The sequence below is a fragment of the Gymnoscopelus braueri genome (genome assembly GCF_963280865.1).
Source record: "Gymnoscopelus braueri genome assembly, chromosome: 16".
NCBI classification, from domain to species: Eukaryota; Metazoa; Chordata; class Actinopteri; order Myctophiformes; family Myctophidae; genus Gymnoscopelus; species Gymnoscopelus braueri.
The window spans coordinates 18,424,658-18,438,203 of record NC_137616.1 but is presented as its reverse complement, the minus strand read 5'-3'; the positions used below and the strand labels follow the sequence as shown (position 1 = coordinate 18,438,203).

General features: G+C 40.0%; 1 protein-coding gene across 1 annotated transcript; it reads left to right on the top strand.

Annotated features, from left to right (window-relative positions):
* Positions 1-9,477: 9,477 nt before the first annotated feature.
* LOC308102849 (complement C1q-like protein 3) lies at positions 9,478-11,223 on the top strand (the record flags this gene model as incomplete). The annotated part of the gene is made up of 3 exons (XM_080452703.1): positions 9,478-9,523; positions 10,587-10,709; positions 10,928-11,223. The coding sequence occupies 3 exons, from the start codon at positions 9,478-9,480 to the stop codon at positions 11,221-11,223; spliced, it is 465 nt and encodes a 154-aa protein (XP_080308829.1).
* Between the last annotated feature and the right edge of the window lie 2,323 nt (positions 11,224-13,546).

Sequence of the window (13,546 nt, the reverse complement as noted above, 5' to 3'; positions counted from 1 at the left end):
TTAAGACCATATGTATTCTCTCTCTCTGTATATATATATAATATATATATATATATATATATATATTCTAAGCAGGTTTTTTTCATGTACTGTTATCAAGTAGTTAAGATATGGTTATTATATACAGATTATTGTCATTGTACTGTATAATGTACATGTGGGGTTTGTTTTTCATTTACTTGCTTGTAATTGAGTTGAGTTGAATATGCTTACATCCTTGTAATGGACTAGTTAGTTCAGTGATTGTCAAATCTTTTAATTTCAAGGAGCCCCAGTTTGATAGAGAGAAAGCACTGCAAAGCAGAATGCCCGAAACACTCCAGATTGAACAAAAGTCTCATGGTGCACCACGGCTCAATAATATCATGATTCTCAGTGGTGGAAAAGGTAGCCTACTTAAATGTTGTACTTAAGTCAAAGTATCAATACTGTAATGTAGACTCTGTTACAAGTGAAAGTCCGGAATTCCAAATTTACTTGAGTAAAAGTACTGGTATTTTGGTACTAAAAGGTACCAAATGCCTGACGGATTGTGAGCTTGTATCGGCTATTTTCAAATGGAAAAAATGTATAGGGCTGAAGTGGTTAATGTATGTTTTGTAATACTAATCAAAATCTACAAAGTAACTGTAACTAAACCTTTCAAATATTTATAGTGGAGTAAAAGTACAATATTTGACTTTGAGATGTAGTGGAGTAGAAATAAAAGTACTGAAAATTGGAAATACTCCAGTAAAGTAAAACATATCTCAAAATTGTATAACGCACAGTACTTGAGTAAATATACTTAGTTACTTTACACCACTTATGAAACTGAGAAAACAGCCCGCACACAATAAATGTCCTTTTCACATAGTTGTATTTACCTCTCCACAGACAGAGCAACGGAAGCGCTTCAACCTACAGGTCAGGAAGACCAGTTTGATATACATTAAGCCAAGCTATAAGGACCCCCATTTGATACAATCTTCACTGTAAAATACCCAGCAGTGTTCATTTAACTCTGAGAGTGTACAAATGTAACAGTTTTAGCCCCTTTGGAAAGCGTACCTTTTTGTATTTGGGACGACGTCCAGTGGTGTAAAGTAACTAAATACATTCCATTTGTACAGTCTCAGCATTACAGACCCGTTAAACGTTGAACAGTCCAGTCTATTTTCAAATCTAAACGTGCATCTAAACTGTACACGGATAAACGGTCCGGTGACCGCTCTATTTTCAAATCAAAACAACAACTAGCTACATTTACTATGCCGTCAATACACGTTCAAATGATAAGAACAAAATGAAGTAGAACTAAAATACAATAACACAGCCTAGTAGAGGCCGTGGCGTTGCTAATCTGTCGATTCTGTCTGTCTTTCAGAAGTTCTAGCTTTTAGGAACTAGAGGTCCACAAAGAGCAACAGCGCTTCCATTTTAAACGACTGTAACACAAGCTCCAAAATACGGTCGGTACACTGCATTTAGAGACGACATGTTTGTGTGTACGGTACACACAAACATGTCGTCTCTAAATGCGTCGTTATGTCAACCGTTGACATAGACCGGTTGACAGTCAACGTCCACATACAAATAAATAGGTTGGTTGACGGTTGACGCTTACCTGAGCAAAGGGTTGAAGGGAGTCTCTGGTCCCCTTCCTCTGGATGTGTGGACCAGGACGACGAGGGGGGTTGCGTCTTGTTAGGCATTGACCCATGATGATGATGATCTGTAGGTTAACTTATGTTGGTTAACGGTAGTCAGTTGGTTCTCTCTCTCGGCTTCAGTTCTCTCTCGGTTTCTTTCTCTCCGCTCTCTGCCAACGACTACACCTGTTCTGCTGACGGCTGACGGCTTTAAGCGCCGCGACGTTCAAAGCTTGGCCAATCGGGAGGCCGCTAGGTTGAGTTGACCAATCAGGATCAGGGACTGTAGCGCCGGTAACCATGGAGGCGCGAGCGACATATTTTTAAATGTCGCACCGGCTCTGTTCTGATGGAGAGTACGTTACATTACATACAGTAGGGGGCACTGTTCTGTTGGAGAGTACGTTACATTACATACAGTAGGGGGCGCTCTTCTGATGGAAAGTACGTTACATTACATACAGTACTACTAGGGATTAGGGAACGCTGTTCTGATGGAAAGTATGTTACGTGAGCAGCTCTTACCGTAATTACACTACTTAATGCGCAACGAAATTTGCTATGTACATGGCTGGACACGCGATGTTTATAAAAGGAATTGTGTCTAACTCATGTTAGGGTTTGTTGACATTAAAAGGTAATACCATTTTTGGTTACCCAAATAATTCTGCTACCCTGATTCTATTTGACCAGCACAACCTATCGTCGGGGGTTGGGCAAGCTTTGTGTGTCATGTGTCCTGGATCAAACCTTTATTTAGTTAAATGTTTATTTATTTATGTATGTAATATGCTGTAACTTTAACTCTTCCACCCTGCCACTCGGTGGTGTTATTGTGCATGTTGTGCATGTTGGCTGACTGGCATCTATCAGACAGAGCATTTGCTATTATTGGTATCATTTGTAACACCTTTTGTTTTACAGATTTCCACACCTGTATTCTAATTGAGTTTGTATAAATACCCATGCTTTGTAAATGTAGTTAGTGTTGTTTGAAGCACATTTGTTGTGGATCCAGCTAGCTTTCTCCCTCTTTCTTTTGAGCCTACAGAGACCATATCTGTGAGAACTACAGTAAACGTCTGAGTATTATGTGTAATGTAGACATGAGCAGTGCTGCTGTATTAAGCTAAATGTAGATATCCTTTGATGAGCATTACACTGCTGTGTAGCTATTTGATTTGGCATATTCTGTTACCTTTGTTTATTGTTAGTTTGTGGGAGTAATGTTGAGCATTATTTTGAAGATATTCTTTGTTTGTCCCTTTTAGTTTCACTGTTATTCATAATACCTGGATGATAATCTTTGAACCTGAAGTCTTAGAGGATTTGTGAATAAGAGTTAGCTGCTGGATATATGTATGCTACAGCTACAAGTATATACATGGAGATCAAGACAACATGTGTTTTGCTCTAAGTGGTAAAGCAAGCAATGAAGCCATTTACAGAGCAAGTGTTAATTACAAAAGAGTTATTTGTTCATTCATCCATCCATCCAACCAACCACCAATCATCCACTTTCCCTGGGAGTATTAGTAAACGTCACCCAACTTGCCAACTAATAGGTTACTCTTTACCAGAATGCTGCTGCTTGTGCCACATCCTGACTTGTTTCTCTGAGAAGAGTCCAGTCCAGCAGAAAGTCCCAAACCCAGTCCTGATCCACACATCCAGAGTCTCACTAAACCTTTGGTTCAGGTAAGTAAGTGTCAACCTACCCAACATTCAATTGCATTATGTTGTATTATAACGTTATACATGGGCAATAGTGTGTTAATGTGCCAATGTCCCATGCACATTAACACACTAAATGTATGTTTAAATCTACATCATCATCAGACAACTCAAATAATCAAATTGAAATGAAACGCTATCATGCAGGATTATGTGCAGTGATAAATGTCACCCTCCCCGCCCGGCTTCCCTCCCCGAACATGGGCCAATTGTGTCCGTATAGACACACGACAAAGCCGGATGCACCACGGTGGATTCGACCCCACGATCTCCGTGGTGGTGGTGGGCAGGCACTGCGCCACCCGAGCGCCTTAAGAGACATTCAAATGAAATATTATGCTGCTAAATGCCAAATGAGAAGTCATAGGGTACCTTTTAGCCTGTAATCCCTGCACAGAGCCTCAGAAGAGTCCAAAAAGCCAGCAATCTGATATGGGTCACTGTATCAGCAAGCTCTGCCCTACTCCAGTCACTAAGAGGACCAGGGTGTCATCTCACCACTATCGTTTGCTGAGGTAAGTGTCAACCTATTTAGTTTTATGAGGAAATTACCATGAATGCATTGTTTTTGTATTTACTATAGCATTACGTGGATATATGCTTGGCACAGTAAAGCAAAATTACACACAAAGTGACACGCTGTGAGCTTGTATATCTGCTATTTTTGAGAACCACTGTTCTAAACCAGTTCTAAATCCTACCAGTTCTAAAAAGAGTTTTCTAAAAAACTCAAGTTGCTATATTATATAGCTAAAATCTAAAATGACACAGATGCTCTCCCGGTTTCATTGGGTTAAAAGGAATACAGTGTCAGGTTTTGTAATGTTATATTTCGGCAGAATCTATCGTGTTTGTTTGTGTGATGAAAGAGTCACTTTGAGACATTTCATCGTGCAGTGTAAGTCAAAGTGGAGAATATTTTGGATTCTAATTTTTTAATCAACAGAGCATACAGAAGATATCTCACCAATATTTGAAGTTACGTTATGGCAAGGTATCTACTAAAAAAACGGAACCTCTACCAAAGAGTAATTTAGTTAATCTATGCCAATATTTGTACTTTCATGGCCTCTGTCAGTTATATCATTTTGTGGTCAAATATATTTTTGGCCTAGTAAATATAGGAGATATGTTTCACAGGTTTAAACATAAATGGGTACCGAAATTGATAGGGCCTTCCTCAATTGTGAATTGAAAGGTTTTCCATAAAACTCCCCTGTGAATTAAGAACCTCGATATTTCTTTCTCCTTTCTGTCCCTTCTATGTATGATTTATATGTTTCTGGTCTCAAGGCCTTTGACTCATTACACTGTCCATGGTGCTGAAGTCGTTTGTGTATGCAGTTATGACATGAGTGTCATGTGCCAGTGTGTGTTGTAAATTTGCTTAGTTGTTAAATGTTTTGTGTTGTGTTTTCTGTCCACGTTGGTGTGTGTAAAAGTTTAAAATTAGCAGTTGAGACAAATATTCAACTGATTTCCCAAGTTGCATTTCAGTAAAAACACACAAGCAAACAAAAAAATTACCTTTTTGAGTTGTCATGATGCTATCCAGTAAGTGTATAGACTGCATAATTAGAAATCTTCACACTTCCTGGTGTCCAGCATGGTGAGCATGTACATGTGCTATTTTCACTATTCTTCACATCATGAAGTTATTATCTAGGTCTTAAGTGGTTAATATTCTCAGTTGCTGCCCCTTCTCTACGGAACTCACTCCCAAACCACATCAAAACAGTCCCCTCCATCTCTTCTTTTAAAACCACCCTCAAAACCCATCTCTTCACACTTGACTTCCCAACCTAATTGTTTTTCACCTCATTATTTTAAACAGTTTTTAGAACTATTTTCTCTTCCCCCTATTTCTTTTCATTATTTTGACTTTTCTTTAACCCATTTAGACCTGAGGCCGATTCTAAAAACGCCTTCTAAATCCTGACCTAAGTTTTCAGAAAAACGTCAAATATTTATTCAAAATTTACAACAAATGCATGTTTTATATACTGTACATATACTGTAGCAACAACAACCCCAAAAGGTCTTTCCGTCCTGAAAGCTATAGTTACAAATAGGGGTTCCCGCCCAAAATGGGTTAATAAATGTATTTGTTTTGTTTGTAAAGAATCTTTGAGCACCTAGATAAGCGCTCTATAAGTTTGATTTATTATTATGATTTATGATTACAACTCAGATTAAACTATTAATGACTTCAGGTGTTCTATCCACAACTGTGCATGTGTGCATGTGTGCATGTGTGTGTGTGTGTGTGTGTGTGTGTGTGTGTGTGTGTGTGTGTGTGTGTGTGTGTGTGTGTGTGTGTGTGTGTGTGTGTGTGTGTGTGTGTGGTTGCTCTGCTCTGCAGGCGTAGATGAATCTGTTGCTGACAGCTAGAGCCACTCTTGACGTCTTTAATGCAACAGCATTGAACGGAGAGGATGGCAGTCCTTTGGACAGACCGCTGCATGGGATCACGGCCCGCTGTCATGTGGGATACCTGCACCGGAGCTGCGAAAGATAGAAACACACTGCTGCAGGTACACCTGCACTACATCTGTACTATAGCTTCACTACACCTGGACTACATCTGTACTATACCTGTACTACACTAGTGTCTTTAGCTTAGTGGGTAAAGAGGCCATCTGCTCACTGGTTCACCTCCCGGCCTACCAATACGTTTCGAAGTGTCCCTGAGCAAGACACTAACTGCTTCCCAGAGCATTTATCATGATCATCTGAGCAGCTAGGTGAAGCAGAAACTGAATTCCTCCCACTGGGTTGACAGTGACAGCTGCATGGGCTACTGCTGCCCTCTGCTGTGGCAGTAGAAAATATCAATATTGTTTCTCACTTGGGTCTGTGGTTCCCATGGGCTCCTTGATGGGGCTTATCTGTGAATAATATCATTACTATTATTATAATTTCAAAATATTCCTTAAAGGACCACATATGCAGGGTTGCCACGGTAACAATATTTGTTTGTTTTAAGTGCCTGTACACATATATTTGTAGAACTTACGAGCTATCCACAAGTTTCCTAGGACGTTGTGGGCATCACTTATAAGTAAATTGTTCTTCAACTCTCTTTATTAGGTTTTTATATTTTTACATAAACCTTTCTCCAGATTCCCAGATAACAAAAACCGTCCTCTGGCCATTTAAATGATGTCAAGGAGCATGGAAGCTCGTCTTGGAGAACAGGTGCCTCGGTGTCTCACCAGGCTCACTTCACCACTTGCTTGTTTTGGGTGGTGTAGCCGTCCCTATAAGTGGGGTTGGGACACCTCATTAGTACACCCTTCGCTGTACTGTGATTGGCTCATAATTAGTACACCCCTAGCATTAGTACACCCCTAGCTGTACTGTGATTGGCTGACTCTATTCAGCACTGTGATTGGCTAGCGAGACACATGATGAAATCAATAACCTATAAATAGGACTATGCACTTAAAAAAAACACTTTTTTTTTAAGTGAGCTTCCATCACTGTGATGACCACTGTGATGACCACACCGCCCACTTCATACTGGGTGTGATTTTTATAATGCAAATCTAGTCTATTAAAAAGTATTGTTTTTGACTGCAGGGTAACTTTAAAATATTTCAACATGTCTGTTTGGATTCAGATACTGAACACTTTGAGTAGGATTGACCATAATGTTGTACCTTATTTTACTGCATTGACAACCATTTTGTACTTTATTTTACCACAATTTGATGGTCTATTAATCACAGATTAATCAAATGATCTAAAACAAATTAATTGACAGATTATTGGATTATAAAAAATAAATAATCGGTAGTTGCAGCCCTTATTAACCACATACACCCTATATGCTTCATTGACCAGGGTCCCCCAGGGGTCTATACTTGTTAACAGTGATGTGTTTGCAGATCCTCATTCCCACCACTGGGAGGCGAGGTGAGGCGAGCGGAGATGCAGGGAAGAGGTTGCCCTCTCTGGAGATGAAGATCAGAACCAAATGGGAAGGAGCCCTTTCCAATTGGAATGGACACCAGTGATGGAAGAAGTACTCACATGTTTTACTTAGGTAAAAGTATCAATACTGCATTGTAGAAATACTCTGCTACAAATAAAAGCCCTGTGTTCAAAATGTACTTGAGTAAAAGCACATATATATATATATATATACTGTATATATATATATATATTATATTTTATGCCTGAAGTGGTTAGTCTGTTTTGTAATATTAATCAAAATCTACAAAGTAACTAGTAACTAAAGTTTTCATATAATTGTAGTGGAGTAAAAGTACAATATTTGCCTCTGAGATGTAGTGGAGTAAAAGTAGAAGTGTTGAAAATTGGAATCTCCAGTAAAGTAAAAAATACCAAAATGTTCTACTTAAGTACAGTACTTGAGTAAATGTTACTTTCCACCACTGATGGACACACTCCCTTCCGTGGACGTCCTTCCGCTGTTGCATGAGGAGTCAGAGTGCAAGAACTTAGTTGCAAGAGTTTTAGTGTACCGAGATCGAGGAATGGGTCGCAGCCGGCCCTCTCGTGGTACTGTGTACTTAAATCTCTGAACTCTGTTGTAAAATCTGACTCGCCGCACGTTCCGTGAATGAGGCCCATTGTATCTGTCCTTGGTGCCCTTGGTGCCCTTCTTCAGGATGGATACAGTGGTATGGTCTCTGTCAATAGAGCTGTAACCCTCGTCTTCAGAGTGGAGACGGTGGTGGTGGTGGTGGGTGGAGGACTCGTATGCTGGAGCTGGAGGCAGAGCGCCTTCGGATGTAGAGGCTTCAACCTCAACCTGGCAGAACAGAATAGTGTTAATCATCATTTCAAATGTATTTGAGATTAACTTAATACCATTATTTATTTTAATATAGAGCAGGTAGTTAAACAGATATGGTTACAAAAATGTTCTGTTTATCAAAGAGCTGGAGAGACAGGGAGACCCCAGTTACTGAACCAACACTCTATAGCGATGATTACTATCATCTATCATCCATTTTTTTATCAACAGAGGAACTATTGAAGATATCTCATCTAGATTTTGGAGTTAACTATACAACCCATTACCAAAGTGTAATTTTTTCTTTTATGTGTCCAGCATGTCCATTTAACATTATAGTATATATTTATGAGGAAATGACATTCATGGTCATTTCCTCATATAATTCATATAATTCCTCATGAAACACTTACCTCAGCAAAGGTGCTCATGGGCGTGTTGTTGTTGGGCTCCACTGTGGCCACTGTAGCACTGGTCAGTGAGTGGACCATGGGGCTTTGGAGTGGTAGAGTGGCGCCCTTCAACTTCAAATCAACCTGGAAATTAAACAGAATATTGTTATTATTTAATATATATAATATACATTATCATTTGTACATATGCATTGTTAATTGTTGAAGTACTGCAAATATTTTAAACCTGCTTATTTATTGAAATGGTAGAATGTCCAATTGATTGTTGGTCACCTGTGCCTCCTCCTCTGTGCCGTGCTGGTAATCCTATTAATTGTAGAGGAGGAGGGGTGTTTGGTTTCATGGGTTAAGGTAAATGTTGGTTTTGAGTGTCTTGTGAATGTAGGTACCCAGATAGGAATACGATTTTGATGGTAAAAGATGAGTTAATTGTGTAAAATAACTCATGGGCCTTAGTTAGCCATATTTGAGTTAAGGAGTTGCCAATTACTAATTGTTAATTGTTTGTCACACCTGTTATAAAGTGGAGGCTCAAGGTAAAGAGCTTTAGTTTGACTTGGCCTAAGCTAGTAAAAACACCAAGGGAGCTTTGTCAGGGATTTTGTGTAAGGTTTAGCCTGTTTAAACAGTGTCTCAAGTTCTTGGTTTATTGTGTTTCTTTAGTTCAGCTTTTCAAGTGCTCATTTCTTATTTTAGGCCAGTTTCTTTGTTTGTCAAGTTATTGTTGCACTGCCTTTTATTGGTGTACCTGAAAGTAGATAAATATAAAAAACCTGCATCGAGCCTTTTCACAGTTATGTCAACTTCCTCATGAAACTAAATAGATTGGTTGACACGTACCTGTTCAAAGGGTTGAAGGGAATCACTGGTCCTCTTGATGTGTGGAGTCTGTGGACCAGGATCACGGGGCTTGCGTCTGCAGACACATTGACCCATGCTTACTGCTGACCTGGACTGGACTCTGCAGACTCGGTTGGTTGGTTAGTTCAGTTGGTGGTCTCTACCAGGAGCTGGCACTTGCAGGCAGTCGAGGCAGGTGGACTCAGTGACACACACTTCTCTCTCTGGTTCTCTCTCTGGTTCTCTCTCTGGTTCTCTCTCTGGTTCTCTCTCTGGTTCTCTCTCTGGTTCTATCTCTGGTTCTATCTCTGGTTTCTCTCTCTGGTTTCTCTCTCTGGTTTCTCGCTGGTTACTGGTTCGTGGTCCTCTCTCTCCTCTCTCTGCAACGACTGCACCTGCTCGCTGTTCTCATTGACGGCTTTAAGTACCACAACGTTCAGAGCTTGGCCAATCGGGAGGCCGCTAGGTTGAGTTGACCAATCGGGGAATGTAGCGCCGGTAACCATGGAGGCACGTGCGACAGATTTTTAAGAGTCGCACTGGGCTCTGTTCTGACGTAAAGTACGTTACATTACATACAGTAGGGGCGCTGTTGTGACGTAAAGTACGTTACATTACATACAGTAGGGGCCATGTACTCAAGTACAGTACTTAAGTACAATTTTGAGGTATTTGTAATTTACTTGAGTATTTCCAGTTTCCAATACTTTTACTTCTACTCCACTACATCTCAGAGGCAAATATTGTACTTTTATTCCACTACAATGATTTGAAAACTTTAGTTACTAGTTACTTTGTAGATTTAGATTTTTATTACAGAACATACATTAACCCTATACATTTCGGCAGATCTTTGCAGATATAAATGATTACATTATAAAACATACATGAACCACTTAAGCCCTATTTTATACCTTGGCTATTTGAAAATAGCCGATCTACAAGCTCACAACGCGTCGCGATGCGATGCGTTGTGAGCTTGTAGATCTGCTATTTTCAAACATTTTTGTAATTTTACTTTGGGCACTTTAAGTATATTTTGATACCAATACATTTGTACTTTTACTCAAGGGAATTTTGAATTCTGGACTTTTACTTGTAACAGAGCACTTCTACATTGCAGCATTGATACTTTTGCTTAAGTAAAACATTTGAGTATCTATTCCACCACTGATGATTTATTTGATAATGCTGTGTTGACAGACACACCAAAGGTGGCCTTCTCTGCTGGTTTGGGTAGAACCGTTGGACCGTTTTGTTCTGATACCACTGTGGTCTACAAGAATGTCCTCATTAACCTCGGCAACGCGTACGATGCAACGACAGGTATGTGGCGATGAGTGAACTTTACAGAATAAATTAACTAATTACACAATTTAACAATCAGACTTTCACACATGTTCAAAGGTTTTCAGATTTTTTTCTTTTTTTTCTTACATTAATCTGTGAAAGGAGTTGCGTACTGCTATTAATGTATCGTTCGCATACATTTTTTCACTGCAACTATTTTGCTTATTTGTTTTTTTTTGTGTGTTCTCCCGTAGGTGTCTTCAGAGCACCGTTGAAAGGAGTCTATCACTTCACATTCACTGCATCTGTCTGGGGGTCGCCGCAGCCTGTGACCATCCAGTTGTTTAAAAATGAGCAGAAACTCATTGATAACACTGGATACGTGACTCATGCAATGGTTGAATACATGTCTAATGGAGTGATGGTAGAGATGGAGCTGGGGGACCGTGTTTACATGCGTTTACGAGGTGGCAACTTCAGGCTCACTGAGGATGAGAACATAAACAACAACCACAACATGTGGAGTGGTGTTCTGGTCTATCCTATGTAACACTGGTACCTGGTACCAATACATTCTGATCTATCTTACATAATCCACATTCATCCTGTCAATAAACACATATTCAAAAGCACTGTTGTCTATCTACTGTATGTTTTTCTGATTATTTGTAACACTATAATTATACATCTAGAAGACCACCTGAGTATACCGACCACCATGACGACAACGATGAAAGTTGGGAATGCATGGGGTTCCCTGATATTTTCAGAAAAACTGCGAACGTTGTGTTGATGGGAGACCGACTGTACACATTACCACTTATATAGGCGCAGCGGCAGTCACGTGACACAAAGGGTTGGCCAGTCAGAGAAACTGACCCGCTGCCAAAAAAACACAAAACAATAATTTATATAAATAAAATGTAATAAATCAAAAGCAAGTAATAAAGTAATGTAATGAAGTCATCTCAAGTAAAGAAGAGGTTACCTATTTGGCACAGGTGAAAAAATTGCATCCAAAGTGATCGAGAAAGTCAATCAAAGAACAAGATTTTTCAACACGACACGATGTCCTGAAAACTCTAGCTGGAACCCTCATTCAATGTCATTGTTCGATTATGCTTGCACCTCTTGGTTCTCCAACACCTCAATGTCACTAAAAAACTAAGATTCAGACCTCCAAAAACAAACTGATACGACTACTTGTCGGCCTAAAACCCATGACCCACCTAATTCCAACATACTTTGCTGGTTTGGTATGGCTCAGGGTAGAAGACAGGGATCAGTGGGATTGGTATTTAAGATACTCAGAAGGGCCAGTGCCCTCATACCTGTCTTAACTGCTTCTCCAAAAGGGAGTTACACCAACAGTCACAACACCAGAGGGAGCACTTATCGACCTTGAACCCCCAAAATGTAGCACAAACATGGGAAAATATTCATTCTACTACTCTGCCACTATAACGTGGAATGCCCTGACATCATCCATCATTAAAGGATGTAAAACACTGGCTTCTTTCAAAACTGTCTTGAAAAAACTAGTGGAGATAGATATTAAATCCCATTGAAATGAGGGGTCATACGCTGCCACCTTTTTTATTTTTCTCCTCTGGTGAATATAGCAGATTGTATTTGTTGATGACACTTATAAAGAATAAGCAGACGGATAGATTACTCTGCCATCCACTTCAAGTTAGAATGATTTTTTAAACGTGATATACTTGCTTGGTGTTAATTACTGTAGTGCGTTTTACTGTAGTGACCTGCCTTTTGCCATCAACAACCAGTTGTTCACTAGTAAGAGACCACACCCCTACTTAAGTTTAATGATTTATTGAAACGAAATGAGATGAACGTGGAACGGGATGAGGAACCCAAGGTGGGGTGACGCTGAGGGCTTATTGGGGAATAGTCTCTGGAGCTGACGGCCATCGTTGCTCTACTCTGGGAGCGGTCGGCCGTCTAGGCTCCGTCACTGTCCCCCCTGGATTCCTAGAGAAGTAGAGACAGAAGGGAGAAGAGCGAGAATCGAGGGGGAAGGAGGAAATTGGGGTGGGTGTATTTATACTGCGGTGATTGCAACAAGGATTGGCTGAGGTGAGCGGAGGCAGGTGTAGTGGATAGGGGTGATTGTGGATGGGGAGTGGCTAATGAGTGATGGTAGGTGTGGTAGACAGGGAAGCAATTGAGGACGGGGAGTGGCTGTGATAAGCAGAGGGTGGTCTCCACTCCTGAACCTACGTTGTATACAACTACATTTCTAGAGCAGGGGACATCAGTAGAATGACAGTTTAGGAACAGATACCATGAGACAAAAAGACAATGAATAATGTTTTGATCTTGTTGAATGGGAAATGTATTTGTCACATCAGCAAAAAACTATGCAGCAATGGTGAAGAAAGCAAACTTAGAAAGACTCTTTCGGACAAACCACAAATCATTTCACAATACTTTACCAGCCGAGTTAAAGAAAGAAGGAACTGAAATCACAGCTACATATATACACAGTAGTATCCTACCGTACATGAAACTTGATAAAGTGCTGTCATTAGCATTTTAAGTATGTATTTTGTCTCTATGCAACAAAAAAAGGGTACTTGTTAAGACACTTTCTGGAAAACAACAAGTCATTCCAGGAACTCTGAACTACTCTGAAATCTCAACCATGTGTACCGTACATTAAACTGGATCAAGCGGTGGGCCAAGTAACACTGCTTATGCAAAACTCAGAAGACAGCTTCCAGGAAAAAGAGAAAGCTGGGGTAGTGTTACTGGACCTGACAGCCACTTTAACCCATTAAGACCGGGAACGCATATAGGCTACTCTGTCATTTTCGATTTTTAGCTATAACCATTATTTTATACTTTGGGCT